The sequence below is a fragment of the Rhincodon typus genome, chromosome 23 (assembly GCF_021869965.1).
Source record: "Rhincodon typus isolate 14 chromosome 23, sRhiTyp1.1, whole genome shotgun sequence".
Classification (NCBI taxonomy): Eukaryota; Metazoa; Chordata; class Chondrichthyes; order Orectolobiformes; family Rhincodontidae; genus Rhincodon; species Rhincodon typus.
In genome coordinates this window covers 34,255,723-34,273,541 of record NC_063354.1, presented here as the reverse complement: position 1 = coordinate 34,273,541, position 17,819 = coordinate 34,255,723, and the positions used below count along the sequence as shown (strand labels likewise).

At 38.7% G+C, this 17,819-nt stretch overlaps 1 protein-coding gene across 2 annotated transcripts in view; it reads right to left on the bottom strand.

Annotated features, from left to right (window-relative positions):
* Positions 1-10,998: 10,998 nt before the first annotated feature.
* LOC109922831 (ras-related protein Rab-40B) overlaps positions 10,999-17,819 on the bottom strand; it is a 66,843-nt gene continuing 60,022 nt past the window's right edge. The window contains exons 5-7 of one of the 2 annotated variants that reach the window (XM_048610884.1): positions 16,380-16,602; positions 12,342-12,420; positions 10,999-12,146 (exon numbers count right to left, since the gene is read on the bottom strand). In XM_048610884.1, coding sequence (XP_048466841.1) covers positions 12,044-12,146; positions 12,342-12,420; positions 16,380-16,602 — 405 coding nt within the window. In that variant the 3' untranslated portion in view covers positions 10,999-12,043. The remainder of the gene's footprint in view (positions 12,147-12,341; positions 12,421-16,379; positions 16,603-17,819) is intronic. The other variant, XM_048610885.1, reaches the window with a different exon arrangement.

Below are 17,819 nucleotides of genomic sequence, written 5' to 3'. Positions count from 1 at the left end.
AGGTGTCCCACACTGTCTTCAAGCAACAGCTTTATGTAATCATTTTCACAGGATCATGCCTTGCAGACAATGTTCCAGACACTACCACACTATTCCAGGGCACGTCCTATTCCATCAACATGACAGAGCCAGCAGAGGTGGCGGGATAGTGGTATACAGTCAGGAGGGAGTTTGTCCTAGGATCCTTAGCATTGGCTCCAGAACCCATGAAGTCTCACAACATCAGGTCAAACATGGGCAAAAAAACTCCTGTGGATTACCATCTACTGTACCCCCTCAAGCAATGAATCAGTTCACCTCCATATTGAATACCACTTGAAATTCACAATTAGGGTGGAAAAGGTACAAATGTGGTCTGTTTGGTAGACTTATAGCAATATAGCACCACCACATTGGTGACCGAGCTGTCCAAGGTCCATGCAGGAGGTGAGAAATGTTTTGCTGGGAGAGTTTTCAAGATTTGTCGTGCAATAGAAACATGGAAATATAGAAAACAGGAATAGGAGTAGGCCATTCAGCCCTTCGAGCCTAATCCACCATTCAATGTGATCATGTGTAATTATTCAACTCAGTAATCTAATCCTGCTTTCTCCCCATATTCTTTGATCCCTTTAGCCCTAAGAACACTATCTAACTACTTTAGAACATTCAATGTTTTGGCCTCAACTGCTTTCTATGGCAGAGAATTCCACAGGCTCACCACTGTCTGGGTGAATAAATTTCTCCTCATCTCAGTCCTAAATTGTCTGCCCTGTATCCTGAAACAGCCATCCAGGACTCCCAGTCATTGGGAATATCCTTCTTGCATTTACTCTGTCTAGTCTTGTTAGAATTTTATATGTTTCTATGAGATCCCCCCTCATGCACCTAAACTCTAACGAATATAGTCCTAAGCAATCTAGTCTCTCTTAGTACGTCAATTCTGCCATCCCATGAAACAGCTGGTCAACATATGAAGCACTCCCTCCACAGCCAGAACATCCTTCCAAAGTTAAAGCGGCCAAAACTGCACACAACACTCCAGGTCTGGGATACTCTGGATATCTACTTTTAACAGTTAGCGATAATTCTGCTTTCTCTGTCTGGCTTCCATTTTCTCTCCACCTTGCCTCAGAGTTATTTACCTTGCCTATATCACTTCCTGGTCTGTGATAGCTTTCCGATTTCAACTCTCCTGAGTTTATGTAACCGTCCGTTAACTCCTATTTGTCAGTCAGAATTGCTGCCTGTCTGAGCCCTGCCACACTCTCTTCCTCAACATGCATCTAAATTGGAAAGGATATGGAGTTTTTGAACTCCACCAGTGGAATTACCTCACGAAGAATGTCATAGGTGACCCAAGTTTAAGTGCCTACATCCACAGGTTAAAAGTGAGCTGCTCAAACCAGTTATATTTTTGGTTTATCCAAGCCATTCCTTGAGGGCACAGAATTTTTTTTGTCTATATGCATCTAGTTCTAAATAGTATGCATTTAAAGTAGTTCCTTTTGCTGTTTCATAGTCAATGGCACTCTCTTCAGGTAAGCGGAAGTAAACCATGAGCTTTCCCTATAAACCTGCCCTGCAATAGCAGTCTCCATTGCTGTACTGGCCAATTTAACTACTGTGCTGACCTTTCAAAAGAGATAAAGAAGGTACCCATCTCTTTGCCATCCAACTTAACGATTATTTGGGCAAATTTGACAACTTCAGAACTGAAGGCTAAATTAGGAATAATACCCCCACCAGAGTCATTTTCATTCTCCTTTCTCAGCTTGAGCTGTTCCGATTTAAACTCCCTTTCTCTCTCTTCTAGTTTTTCCCAATTAAATTTATCTTGGTTCAGGTGTCACCTCTAGACACTTGTCTACTCTGAAATCTCTGATTTTCTGACAGAACTCTAATACTAAGTGCTTAGCTTAACTTTTTAATTCTCCTAAAGACAAAGCTTTTAGTTTTTTCTTAAATTATTTCATCCTGCTCTGTTAAAATATTATTGCGTGAAAATCTTTGCATCTCTAATATTAAAGACTCAAGAAACTCTTTTGAAGATGAGCAGCTTTCAAAGACAAAATTTGCTTCCCCCCGTTCACTCCATTAATGTCTGAGCCCCCACAATTGTTTAGAAGCAGATGAAGAAGGGAAATTAACTCCTTTTTTTAACACCCACTTAGTTGGTCACAACAATTTTAAAAACAATTCTTTAGCACATAGCTGTCACACATCAATTAAACATTTTCTGGAAAATTGAAAAGCCGATTGTCAATATTTTCTCGAAAGATAAATTTTGTTACCTACTGACCCTGGGAGAAAATAAGAAAATACAAGATCAAAACACACACAGAAACACATTCAGACAAAAAATGAACAAAATTCTGAGAGTTCTTGAGTTGCAAGAGTGAAACCTAAATCCACCACTAATTAGCTGTTGTCTTGTTTCCTTAGTAATAGAGAAATTTGTAGGATTCCGTGCTTCTGAGTGAATGGTTGCTTTCCCAAATTAAGTTTTCGCAGGAAAAAGACTTCAGAAGTTGAGAGAAACTTAGAGAGAGAGAGAGCAAACCTTCTAAGTTTTGTTGTTATCAATCAATCTTTCTTTCTCCCTCTATTCTGCTAAGCAGGCTACTAAAATACGGTTCATCTGTATATTCCCAAGTCTAGCTCCAATGTCAGAAACTTCCCCAAGTGATGTTTCATTTCCCAATATATTTTGGTGCTGACTTAACTCTGATTTCAGAGTTGGATAAAATAGTAATTTCAGTACTGCTGATTTCGTGTATTCCATATGGGTTCCCTGGACCTGCATCAATTTATGGTCAGGTGATCACAACCTATTTTAGGTCAGTGTCTGTCCTCTAAAATCACCTTAGTCCACAAGTGTCTCAGGTGTTAAAAGCAGATGATGAAAGCTGGATATCGATTATCCATGTTTATCATTATTACAATTCAACACTGACCCCAATGATGTTAATGGTGCTGATTTGACAATAGTAATACCATTGACTATCAAAGGAAGGGATTAGGAGAGATCCAAGATTGTAATTGGGGCTGGAATTGAATGTTTGTGATGGTACCCAAACATTAGTTGGCACATTGTTTATGGCTAATAACATTGTCAACAACATTTCTATCACTTTGGTGATGATTGAGAGTAGATTAACAGGATGGCAAATGGATAATTGCACTTGCTTTTCATTTCTTGAACAGAATACACCTGAAAATTTGAGACATCAAGGTGCAGAGCTGGATGAACACAGCATCATAGGAGCAGGAGGGCTGATGTTTCGGGCCTAGACCCTTCATCAGAAAAAATTTTTCCACTTTGTTGGGCAAATGTCAATGTTACAGCTATATTGGAACATCTCAGGATAAAGGGTCTGCCATTTAGAAGTGAGATTAGGAGAAGCTTCTTAGAGGGCTGTAAATCATAAAAAGTCTCTTTCCTAGTGCACTACGGATGCTCAGTTTTTGTTAACCAGATTGAGAATGTATGTCTGCAGGTTCTTTACTGGCCGTTGGTGAGTGTATAAGAATAGGGATGTTATGCTAAAAAGATATAAAACATTAGTTAGACTGCTCTCATGTACTACATACAGTCCTCACCACCACTTTACAGGGAAGAAATGATTACTTTGGAGATAGAACAAAAGAGATTCATGACAATGTTGGCAGGAATGAAGAATTTTACCTATGACATGAGGTTGCATAGGCTGGGGTTGTCATTTTTTTGTAACAGGGAAGAGATTTAATTGTTTTGTATAAAGTTATATGGGACATTAATTCAAAATAATAGATAGTGGAAGGGAATAGTTCTGTTTTCACTCAGAGGGTGACTCAGGTCTAGAAATCTACTGCAGAAAGGGTAGTGGGGTGGTGACCCATTTTACATTTAAAAATCACTCAATTATACACTTCAACTGGATAGCTCTTTTATAATTGGTATGAGCACAGTGGGCTGAATTACTTCTTCCTGAATTGTAAATGTTCCCATGTTTCTATGAGGCTAAGAGCTCAGCAATTGGAACAGGAAGAGCTCTGCCCAACAGAATTAAAATAGAGCCAAGAGGGGACGCACAAAGGTAAATAAAGAAAATGCTACACATCTCTCCTGCCTTGCAATCTCCTGTGGTCCCTTTCAGGACTGCTGGTTCGGCTGCTAAACGCCTTCAAAACGCACTGCAGCAAAATAAGCATACTTGCAGACCATTGAACAAAGGGATGCAAAACAGACGTTAGGCTGGTTTATATATGCAAGGGCCCCCTTTTGAAGAATAAGTATCTCCTTGCCACTAACTGGTGGCTATACTACACCAATAATGGATGTAGCGGCATCAAACTTCTAAACATTATCTAAAATTATGGTCGAATTTACATATACCTTGGACAATCCAGCAACTCTGGTGGGCATTGTGCACAACTCTTACTTAAGTTACCAAAGTGGTGATCGAGTCACTAACTTTCTTATTTGGTTAAGTTTTGATTAGTTCTCCGCTATGTTTAGCTGTTGGGCCACTGGGGAGACCAAAACAATTTTCAGATTCACGCCTGAGGTCTTTTCCGAGCAGGAGATGCCAAATGAATGTTCTCAGCACAACTCACCAGTTGCCTTCTAATTAATTTTCCACCACAAGAAATAGTCTGTTAGGGTTATTGACTAAATGAAGAGTGTATTGAAATGCGTGAAAGCTGCTAGTAGGTTGGTGGTATTTTTTGAACATCTTGGTCTTTAGCAAAAATCCAGAAATATACATTTTTAGAGATGCCTCCAGAGGTCCCTTTGAGACCCACCAGCTACACCTCTTGGCACCTAGAGAAAGCTGGATAAGTATTAGCTCTGTGTGCTCTGTTTATCTCCCGAGTAAAATTGCAATAGAGAGCCTACAACAAATTTAGGATTGTAATTTGCACAATTAAACAGTGTCTTTCCTGAAAATTCAACCAGCTAGGCAAATGGTGTACAAAGTCCCTCACCACTGATGAGAAATGGGCAGCTACTGGTTGAAAATTCCTACCCAACCCCAATAAGTTTTCAAACGATTGGAGAAGTCAAACTGATGGTATGTATTTAATTCTACATTGGTAACATTAGGTGCTGTCTAATTGTATAATGCCGTTGTTGGTCATTGGAAAGTCAGACTGTGCATTGATAGAAGGTGAAGTCATACTGGACAGTCTGTAAATGGAAGTAAAACAAAATGAATTAAAAATACTTCAGTACCATGTTTAAACTGACATACAATACAGCACTTAAACTGCAATGTTTGACAGAGTTACATGATTGCTTTGCCTGAGTGGATTTCTCAAGCTTATAGTTTCATAAACTGTTACATGCGCTCGGCAAAAAGTATAAAGATAATATTCCAAAAGAAACCTAAAAATGTTTGTGAGCTAATATCAAGTTTGAGGCCCCAGAAGTTCTACTGAATTTATTCCGACTGTGGTTTCGGCCAATTATAAATGTATTAAACTCACATTCAACTTTTCTTCTCCCACTTGCTGGAAACAAAGCCAGCTAAAGTGTCAGCCCCAAAGACAGACCAAGGTAACTTTATAGTCAAACACATTTCCACAGTCATCAGCCTCATTATCTATTTATAATATTCCTAGAGTTCAAAAAATCCTGAAATTTTATTTTGCAGCCTGTATGAAACTGGAACAGCAGTTCAACCAAATTCTAAACTACTATTAGAAAAGTCAACAGTTTTCACGGACAGTTGGGACTGCCATTTGTACACCAATGTAAACCCACTATGAAAAGTTTATTAAAATAACAAATGGAAAGTGCTGAAAGGAGTCATGTGCCCTCTTGTACTAGAATTGCTTTTCTTTTTAAACTTCCACTGTTTTTAATGAAGGAACAGACTTTGGCTGCTTTACATCAATGGTGGTTTAGCACCACAAATTGTAATAAATGCCGATGATGCACATCCTGAGGAAATAACACTGAAATTTTTGCATTATCCCACTATTTTCCTATCTCACCAAATATATTGCCATGATTTTCAATGTCCTACCATTGAAATGAACAGCAAGCATGAGATTTTGAAAATTAAGGACCTGACCCTTCATGATCCAATCTCAGGCTACCTAGTTTTTAAATAAATGATGAAGTAGGCTATGCAACTTCATAAACTGACAGTGCTCCTTCAATTGCAAAGCACAATCACATATGGTACAAAGACAGAAGTTGCTGGAAAAGCTCAGCAGGTCTAGCAGCATCCGTGAAGTAAAAAATCTGAGTTAATGTTTCGGGTCCGGTGACCCTTCCTCAGAGGAAGTAGTGAGGAAGGGTCACTGGACCCAAAACTTTAATGCTGATTTTTTTCTTCACAGATACTGCCAGCCGTGCTGAGTTTTTCCAAAAACTTCTGTTATTGTTCCTGATTTACAGAATCTGCAGTTCTTTCAGTTTTTATAATCATATATGGTAGCCGAGTAGAAACAGAAAATGCTGGAAATGGCCTTCCCACAAACCGGTCATCAACAAAAAACATTAATTTTATTTCCATCTCCAAAGACGTTAACAGATCTGCTGAGTATTTCAAGCATTTAGTTTTTATTTCAGTTTGCTAGCACCTGCATTTGCAATAGATAAGATCTATTTTGTATAGAAACGTTACACATCGATACCATTATCTTTGTGGGCTGTTTGGGTTTGCACTCAATGTTATTTAGCTGATATTTGGCCACAGAAGAATCATTACGCACATCAATGGTCCTTGTCCAGGAATTAGCTGCAATGTTTTTATTGCATAGCATTTGAGGGGATGGGTAGTATTGGATGATTCCTCTGCAAACAAGATCATTGTTCTTCCTGAGAAATAGCAGATGAGTACTTAGATCGGACAGAGACTCTATAAGAGCAGACTTAGTGAACTGAATAAGAACAAAGTTGGTAGGTTGCACTTCCAGCACTTGGTGAGAAGATCAGCAAGAGATATGAAAAGCTGGAGCTTTTGCTTGTTTGGAGTGACAACATACTTTTTTCCTTTACTTTTAACTTTCAGTGCCTAATGAGGAGTCCTCCTTCCTTAACAGAAATAGCCCCAAGAAACATAGTAATTAATATTGTTGTGATTAAGCAGTCTAGCAGTTTAGTTGATATCTCCAATCTCAATTCCTAAACTGTAATTTGTCATAAGTATGCTCTGGTCACTCATTATTATTTTTCAACGACTGTATTTCCTGTTCTTATGCTCACTCAGTGCTGTTAGGAAGGGAGTTCCAGGACAACAAAGGATGGAGTGTGATTTGGAAGAAACTTGCATGTTGTGGCACTCCCTTGCATTTTCTGCTATTGTCCTTCTAGGTGGCAAAGTCACAGGTTTGAAAGATGTTTTCAAAGGAACCTTGGTGAGATAATGCAGTGCATCTTATACATACTGTTGCCATTTTTTTTTGGTGGCGAAGATGGTAGATTGGGTGCCAAACAATTTACATTATCTTGGATGGTAAGTTTGTTGAGGATTTTTGGTATGGCACTCATCTAGGCAAAAAGAGTTTTCCAATACTTTATTTGTGCCTGGTAGGCAACTTGCTGCTCTTGTAGCCAAATATTTATATGATTGGTGCATGTCACTTTTTGGTCATGGTTAATGTGGGGGGAATTCACTGATGGCAATGTTATTTAATGTCAAATGACAATGGTTAAATGCTCTCTCGTTGGAGATAGAAATTGACAGTACTCGTGTGGTGCAAATTTTACTTGTCACTATCAGCCCAGGTCTGGGTGTTACCCAGGTCTTCCTGCATTGGAGGTGAAGATTGATGATTGATGATTGATGATTGTGCAATGAACATCCGTTTCCTCTGACTTTATGATGGAGGGAAGGTCATTGATGAAGCAGCTGAAGATGGTTGGGCCAAGGACACAAGAACTCCTACAGTGTTATCTTCGGTCTGAGATGACTGACTTCCAACAACAACCACCTTCCTATGTGCCAATTATGATGCTAACTGGCAGAGAGTTTGCCCAGAATACTAATGGCTCATTTTGCTAGGGCTCCATAGTGAAGTGATGCCTTGATATAAATGGCAGTCACAATCACCTTCCCTTCTGGAATTCAGCTCTTTGTTCATGTTTGGGCGAAGGGTGTGATGAGCTCGAGTCAAGTGGCTCTGGCAGGAGGTGATACAGTGGCTAGCACTGCTGCCTCACAGTAGCAGGGGCCTGGGTTCAATTCCCCCTCGGGCAACTGTCTGTGTGGAGTTTGCACATTCTCCTACAGATCAAAGATGTGCAGGCTAGGTAGACGGGCCATGCTAAATTGCCCATAGTGTTCAGGGATGTGTCGATTAGGTGGGTATAGGGAATGGGTCTGGGTGGGATGCTCTGAGGGTCAGCGTGGACATATTGGGCTGAAGGGTCTGTTTCCACACTGTAGGGATTCTAAGGATCACCTAAACTGCATGTCATTTACACATGTGCAAGTGTCACTTGATAAATTTCATAAGAGCTACGTCAATGATTCTAGGTGATTTGGAGACTTCCTGTAAGAAGCGCTCTCATTGTAGGACCTTTTCTCACCTTGACACTTCAATATTTTAATTATAGTTTTCTAATTTACCTCCATTCTTCTATGACAAACAGCACTATCTCTTTCCCTTTAGAGATCATCAGTACTGAAATCAAAATTGATTCAGCAGCTTCAGAATCCAATACAATCCCTACGTTCTCAGGCTTCAAAACTGTAAAGTTTCTTACTTCCAATCAGGCTTTTAAACTACTACTTGACAATTCTGGTCTTCTTCATTCATTTTTTTTTTCAACCTTTGACTACGTTGTTGATTTAGGCCTCATTTTTTTCCTAAGTTAAAAGTCATTATATAAATACAAGTTGATGTTGGAATTGCCCATAGTACAGTTAGATTCATAAGCAAGTGGGAGAAAAATCTCACTGTGCAGTGTCACACCAAATTTCAAAGACAATTACAAAGCACTACTGAAAACGAAAAGGGAGACAAATAAAACATTCATGAAAATAACAAAAACTAAAACAATTTGGGGGATGGAGAAGAACAAATAAAAGTTATTTGCTTCCCACAGGAGGTGATGGTGTTATATTAGCAATGTCACTGGATTCATCATGTAGAGGCCTTGGCTAGTGGTGTGGGGATATGGGCTCAAATTGCACCATGGCAGCTGGTGGAATTTAAATTCAGTCAATAAATCTAGAGTAATAACTGACTCAAGCTTTATAATAACCAGGACAACAATCATCAATTGTTGTAAAAATGCATGTGTTTCATTAATGTCCTTTAGGGAAGGAAATCTGTTGTCTGCCTACTTGTTAACTCAAAAGCCACAAGACTATGGTTGACTCTTAAGTCATTTAGTTCAACTGCAATTAGATATGGGCCGGCGATGTCTCCATCCCAAGAAAATTTTTTAAAAATTCAAATCTATGATGGAAAGCAGACCTCAAAAACAAATGCATAATGTTATTAACTTGGAAAGGGATGTTTTAGTAGAACACAAAATACTTCAAATTTTATCCTATTTAGAAATAAATATAATTGTGAGGCCTGTGTCAGCATCAATGTGGTGTCTCATTTTTATCTCATGTCGGTCATTGGATAGACTGCTTGTGTTTGCTACTTTAAACTAATGGACAAATTGCTGTCTTAATCTACAGCCGAGACATAAACATCAAAAAACTGCAAGCAATTCATAAGCTACTTGTAGGCAATGGCATGACAGGACTACTGGAAAAAGTCTAAATTGAGAAGTATAAAGAGCTGTCTAACAAGATACAAAATGTTGACGTTGAAAAAAAAACAAGACCAATACACAGCTTAATTTCACCTAAGCACGTCTAAAAACAATGAATAGTAGCAATAGATCCCATGGAGCTTTAGGTCATCAGTTGATTCATTTTTACACTCAGTAGACTAATTTTACTTGATCTCTTCTTGCCAGCTTGTTACTGCATTACAGCAGCAAATACATAATGGTACAGGGATTGTGGATCCAAATGGTGAGCTAAAAATTGGTGTGCTAACACGCTAGTCCATGAGCCACACCTGCTCAAATTTCAAAATACAAATAAGTTGAATATTTTGTTTGAGTCCAATATTGGGTGATAGGTAACGTACATTGGAGCCAAATTTGATAAAACAAGATGACAGAGAACACAATCCCTTCATGACATGAAACCTGAAAAAACTTAGAAGGATAAATTTTGTAATTAGCATGTGTTGTGGGTGTATCACAGGAGGTTAGTATATATGACACAGTCTTGAAACACATGCCTTGGCGATGGCCGTGAATAACGTGGCTCAAAATCTGAAATGGCCGAGAATTGATTTTATACCGATGGTCAGTGAACAGTGATACATACACGTTAATATGGACAAGATATTTTACATGCTAAAGTTGCTGTGAAAGACTTAAGTTAATTTAAAAATTAAAGAGTTTTTATTTTAGTTGGCATAATTAACTTCTCTGGATAACTATGAAGTAATATATCTCTAATTCCAACTGTCAGCAGAGATCATTCTTCAGAAAGGAAGGCAGGATGAATCAAAGTATTGAGTTTTTTTTCCCAATGGTATCAATCAATTACAATATGTTGATGTTGACTACATCAGCTATACTGTAAGTGTGACTGGTACAGGCAGGCCACTTTTGCCTTGTTGTGTCACTTGATCAAATGCAAACATTTGTCCCCTGGAGAATTAATTGGGGTAAGGTACAATTCAAAACTCAGACATAGAATGCAAACACAAATATGGTGGTTCTGAATTCAATACAAAAATTACTGGGCTGTTATGTCACTTTTCAAAATTGTTTGCATTTCATCAAGATGTAGGTATTTAAAAAGTGACTGCATCTTTACTCTTTGTAATGGAAGCATTTTGTTTATGAAACCAACCAAAGGACAATGGCCCAAGCTGCAAAGCAGCTAGTAACACATTGAAATAAACAGGTCAAGAGAGTATGACAGGAGAACCTCGGTTGATATTTCAACCTTTTCAAAACAGGCACACGTACGATCATTTCAAAGTACACACTTCTGGTCAGAAAAACTCTCCCCCAAAGGTTTTTTAATTACAAAACTTTATGGATACTCAACTCAGAAATCTTTGACCACATATTGTTAACATTTCTACCATCATCATCTTTGGCATTTCTGATCACGTTAGCATTATACTTCTTAGTTTCATAGTGTTTTTTTTTGTTTTGTACAAAACAAATTATAGTTCCACAAGGAAAATTATATGTACAAATGACTGAATTAGTATTAATCCACAATAGTTAACAACTAACAGAGGAACTTGAAAATGGATTAATATGCAAATTCTTAATATTTCTCAGCATATAACTTTTATATACAAATTTGAAGGTTGTTTTGTGGGTGGCTGCAAATTGTCAAGTCAAGCCATATTCCCAGAAATAGACCTTCAACTGTCAGGAAGATTCATTTCCGGACTTCAATATTTAAGAATGGTTTAAACAATAGTGTATAGTTTACATTGCAATTAAAATTCCAATTCCCAGTATAACTTTAAATATTCAGCAACATCACATGCTTAATTCCTCCAATCTACTTAAAACAATCAGATATAGTTCAGTTGTCTGGCTCTCACAAAAATGGACAAACATTATTTTGACATTGAGCTACCATAAAACAGACTTTCACTCCCACCCCAATTAAAACAAATCAGTCCAGAGAATCCGAGATACCTGTGATTAACACACCCTTCACAATCACGTTTTAAAATTAGCAGCATAATTTCTTACTCCCTTGTGCAAACTTTGAACCAACAGTTTATGGGCCCTTTTCATTTCTAGTTGTTGAAGAAGTTCTTTCACTGGAATAGCCAACACACTGGCATGTCAAGGTGGCATATGTAGTGATCAGATATTCAATGTTCTTTTACCACGTGTGGACATAGCTAAGAGATTTTACAACTGTTTCGACTGCAGCTCTGTGTTGGACTTTGGGAAGGTCGAATAATCTTGGATTTCTTCAGACTACTTTGTTTGCCACCATTAGGAGTTAGAGAGTAGGAACGTCCATGCATCATCCTGGCATTCAGTCCATTGGCCATAGAAAAAGACTTAAGGTGACTCTTTAAGGTAACAGGAAGGGGCAATTTGTCCACTAGATGTACATGCGTGCATGAAACAATGGCTCGGCAGCAGAGATCTTGTAGGCTGAGCACTGCAAAGAAAACAATACATCAAAGATACAAATTAGTTACCTAGGAATAGTTAATAACAGATTTTAAGAACCACCAAGGATCTATTCCAAGAGCAATAAATTGCTAATTTATTGCAAGAAATAAAGGGTTGAATTTTCAGGCCTCGAGTTACAGAACAATATTATCAAGCTGGAGTGGGTTCAGAAGACATTTACCAGGATGTTGCAGGTATGGAGGTTTCAGTTGTAAAGAAAGACTGGACAGGCTGGAACGATTTTTCACTGGAGCGTCGACCTGATAGAAGTTTATAAAATAGTGAGACTTATAAATAGAGTTAATGGTAGTTGTCTTTTCCCTCAGATAGGGCACATATTTAAAGGTAAGAGGAGAGAAATTTTAAAAAGACACAAGGCAATTTTTTTTTTTTTTTTTTTAAAAAACACACAGAGGCCGGTTATCATGTGGAATGAACTTTGAGGAAGTGGTGGATATGAATACAATTACAATGTTTAAAAGACATTTGGATTAGTACATGAATGGGAACAGTTTGGAGGGCTATGAGCCAGGAACAGGCAGGTGGGAGTAGTTTGATTTGGGATTATGTTCAGCATGGACTGGTTGGACTGAAGGGCCTGTTTCCATGCTATATGACTCAGACGACTCCATGACTAACTGTAGCTGAGAATATGGTTTTCTGATCTTCGTAGAATCCCTACAAGCAAGCCATTTGGCCCATCAAATCCACACTGACCCGCCAAAGAGCATCCCACCCAGAACCCACCCACTACCTGCATTTCCAAAGCTAGACACTACAGGCAACTTAGCATGGCTAATCCACCTAACCTGCACATCTTTGGACTGTGGGAGGAAACCCATGCAGACATGGGGAGAATGTGCAAACTCCACACAGACAGTTGCTCAAGGCTGGAATTAAACCTGGGTCCCCGGTGCTACGAGGCAGCAGTGCTTGTTCCAGACAAGCCAAGATTGGGCCAGCAAGTGACCTCAAAGGACAAGCAAGCCAACTAGACTGGTTCAGATCCTTACGAAGGAAACCTAAGTGAGGCTAACTAGGATTCTTCAGTTTCCTGACCCAACAGGATAGCTTAACCACCTGTAGGCGAGCAGCTAGGGTTAGGCGAGAGACATGTCATACGCAGTGAAATCACTGATACAAATAATGGAACGACAATAAAAACATGTATCATTGAAAATTACAAAAGTGCTTATTTGCATCAGTGATAGAAACACTTCTGCTGTTTAATCAATCACAAATTGCCACCTAGCCCCAATTTTCTTAAGCATGTGTCCTGAAAATATATTATTAATAATGTGGTCCTAAAACAAAATAGCAAAATAAAGAATGAAAGTCCTTAAATTGAGTGAAATGTTTACTGCCCTAACAAGATATTCATCTATCATAGTAGAATATAAAGAGGTTTCAGTTTCATCCCCCTCACCTGAAGAATCAACTGCAATTCTAGTACGTTTTAATGATACTGTTAAATGTGGAAGCATAATGCATTTGTTTGTTTGGCCATACACCAAATGGTGGCAGTATACTACACATTCCAAAGCCAGGTTGCCTGTTCAGTAAAGGAGATTTTCTCTCAATCCATTATTTTGTACTGACCACTCAGCATAGCTAATGGCTCAATCTTCTGTACCCTGTAACAAGCCTTTAAATAAATGCTTGATTAGGCTTGGCAATTTGAACATGAATTAACATGTTTTAGTAAAATCAGATAGAAATTAAGTTGCTGGTCAAGTTAACTCAGACTGCTGCAATTCCTTCGAGATTGTTCGTGACTTGGGCAATATATTCTTATGTCCCCTCCTTGATTGTAACTGATTTTTGTGAATCAAAAGATGCTTCATGAGTGCTCTGGCTTTCGTAGATTGCAGACGACATTGCAGGGTACTCATATGAACATTGAATTTGAAGCTGAAGTAAGTTGTTCAACCCTTTGAATCTGTTCCATCAATCAATAAGTTCATGACTAATTTGTTGACTTTTTCAAATTCTGGATTCCTATCCAACCCCAATAACCTTTGATTCTCCTGGTTAACAAGAATCTACCTTTGCCTTAAACACGTTTGATGACCTTATCTCCACTACCTTGAGACAGGAAGCTCCAAATTCAGACAACTTAGAAAAGAAATTCTCCTCATCTGTGCCTAAGAGGGTGATCTCTAAATTTTAAAGTTGTACTCCCTAGACACCCACAAGAGGTACATTATTTTCACACCCATCTTATCAAGAACATTCAAGATCTTATACACTTCAATGAAGCTAATTCTCATACTCCAGTGGGAACAAACCTAACTTTGTCCAACATTTTCTCTGTAGACAACCCACTCATTCCAGGGGTATCAGTCTCATTAATCACCTTTGAACTGCCTCCAATATATCTACATCATTCCTTAAACAAGGAGACCAAAATTGTACACAGTATTCAGGACATGGTCTCATCATTACACTGCAAAACTAAAGCAAAGCATTATTACTTTTATGTTCAATACCTCTTGTAATAAAAGAATTGTGTTTAATTGCTACTGTATTTGCATACTAACATGTTTTGTGGCTCATTCTAGAACCGCTAGATCCCACTGCACATTGGAATTGCAGTTGTTCTCTACTTAAGTAATACTCTGCTTATTTGTCTTGCAAAGTGAACATTTCACTACAGTATGCTCCATCTGCCAGATATTTGCCCATTCGCTCTTGTGGTCTTCACAGCATACTTTATTACTTATCTTTGCAACATCTGAAAATTTAGCTACCATGCCTACATTCCCCTCCTTTAAATCATTGACATAAATTGTAAAAAGATGAGGTCCCAGCAGAGACCTCTGTGGAACTCCATTTGTTACATTGTGGCAATCTGAAAAAGATCCATGTGCACATGCAGATGCCTTTCAAATGTTGTCAATGTACCAGCCTCAACCACTTCCTCTGGCAGCTCATTCCATACACGCACCCCCTCTGCATGGAGAAGGCACCACTTAGTTCCCTTTTAAGTCTTTCCTCTCTCACCTTTGCTCTCTAGTTTTGGACTCTCCCATCCCAGGAAACAACCTTGTCTATTTACCCTATCCATGTCCCTCATGATATTATAAACCTCTATAAGGCCACCCCTCAGTCTGATACTCCAGGAAAAATAGCCCCAGCCTATTCAGCCTCTTTCTAAAGCTCAAACCCTCCAACCCTGGCAACATCCTTGTAAATCTTTTCTGAACTCTTTCAAGTTTCACAACATCCTTTTTATAGCAGGGAGACCAGAATTGCATGCAGTATTCGAAAAGTGGCCTACCAATGTCCTGTACAGCCACAACATGACTTCCCAACTCCTATACTCAATACACTGACCAATTAAGGCAAGCATACCAAACATGAAAGATGCTATGTAAATGCAAGCTTTTCTTTCTTGTTAGAGGAGTGTGAATGCTGGGGCATGGTGGGATATCTTTTGAATGGAGTGTCTCAATTTTAGTTATTAAGTTCATGAGTCTACTTGCACATACTGTTCAATGTTAGGGGAAAAAATAGGGGAGCAGCATCTCAGGAGAAAACAGATAGTGGAGAAAAGAAACCCACAATTTTTCATCTTCCATCATAATACTCAAGTAGTTAAAAATTTTAGCTGTATGGAGCAAGACGTTGATGGAAGCATCAGGAAAGTAATAAAAAGATGAGGGTTTCGAAGGGAGAGGCATCAAGGCTAAAACAAGATGATGGCCTATCCTCAGATATATTCTGAGCCAATGCAGCCCAGTGACAGGGATAATGAGTGACAAGACACAGTCAGCAAAAGACTACAGTAGAAATCTAATCCAAAGGCAAAGGCAATGAAGATAGCCCTAACAGTTCTATTGGTGATGGGTACAAGGAGGAGAGAAAGCAGGCCTAAGTACAAATTAGCTGTCTTGATAATTGTTATGAAGTCTGATGTATAGCTGTGAATTGACAAGCCATCGACATCTTGCTCGACTGTGCAACCAGGGAGAAGGATGAAATTTATTATTGAGACATCTGGAAGGTAGTGTTTTGTACGGATCTCCGGTTGCAATAAACACAATAATTAGAAATACACAACTTTGAGTTCCTGTATTTACAAATCAGATTTTTTTTTTTTTTTTTAAAAAAAAAGAGGAGTTTCATCTTGGATGCTGACCTTGTGGATCTTGTAACTTTGGAGAAAAAAAAAATAAATTTCTCCAACTTAACAGTATTAAGAAAATTAAAACCTTACCACGGTTAGGCCTCCAAAGCCTGTCCATTCCATGCCGCATTAACACAATCCTTGCCAGTTCTGTGAATGACTCAATGATGTTAAAGTTGCACAAAGGGCTAACTTCAAAGAATGTCATGCCTTGCCTTTCAGCATAAGCCTGAGCCTGTTCTGTTGATACCTGCCGCTTAAAGGCCAAGTGAAGACGATTCCCAACCAGGATCTTAGGTACACCTGGGGCATGCTGAGAAAAGGAAACAAGGAATATATTTACAAAATCAGAACAGTAGCAGAGTAGTTTTGTGAATGAATTAGTAATTCAGATGTATGGACAAATGATCCAGTTTGCACGTGACTATCAACCACAGTAGTATAGATGATTCTTAATTGTTTTGTGAAATGACTTGCAAGCCATTCGACAGCATACAAGAATAAAACCAGAGGTCTATCCTACATTGACCAAGGAGTGTACTTCTCACTAACATCTGGAACTTGTTCCAAAATTGGGACCACAATCTCAACGGACTAGTTGAGTAAAATGCTCATTCTTACCAATCTAATTGTCAGATACATCTGTCCATGACAGCATTAGCAGGAGTGACCATTGCATAGTCCTTGACTCTTCACATTAGGCTCGACTCACTGGGGATAGTGCACTGGAAATCAAGCCCCACTACTTCTGGAGTCTTCCCACGAACACAGAGTATCCAACACTCTCAATTTACTTGACTGACAAATCCATTCTACCACTCTCCATTAAGTCAAAGGACCAACCTTGGTTCAATGAGGAGTGCAGGAGAGCATGATCGGACTAACCACGCCTAAAAACAAAGGTCCAAAACTGCTAAGGTTAAAGCCCATGAGTATGCACGTGAAAATTGTGGACAGGCATGCCATAAATAAAGCTAAATAATCTCAGACCCAACAGGTCGAATCAAAATTCTGCAGTCCTGTCAAATGCAGGCTTGAATAGCAGTGGGGCAGTTAAACTAATGGAAGGATGCCGCTCCATTAACAACCCCATCCTCAAATGAAAAGTAGAGGCAGTACAACAGCCAATTGCAAAAGTAATGGATGAAACATTTGCAACCATCACTGCCAGAAGTACCAAGTGGAAGACACACACACACCTCACCAGACAAATTCACCTCTTTCATACATCATAGGATCAAGAGTATAATCAGACTTGGAGTCAAGTGGTCCTCGTGAAATAATATTCCGCAAATTCAACATACGCAGAAAAAAAACCACACACACGGGTCAACTAATCTCTTATCAATAGTATTCATGCTTTCATTCACCTTCCACTTCTTAGTTCATCTTCCAACTTAAGAATGTTGCCCTCTTTTTCTCAAACCAGACTAACTTGACTAATAAAATCTTCTTTGAATTAATCCATCAAAACAATAAATTCTGTAACAGTTTAATACACCATTGAAAATGTTATCTTCACAAGACTTG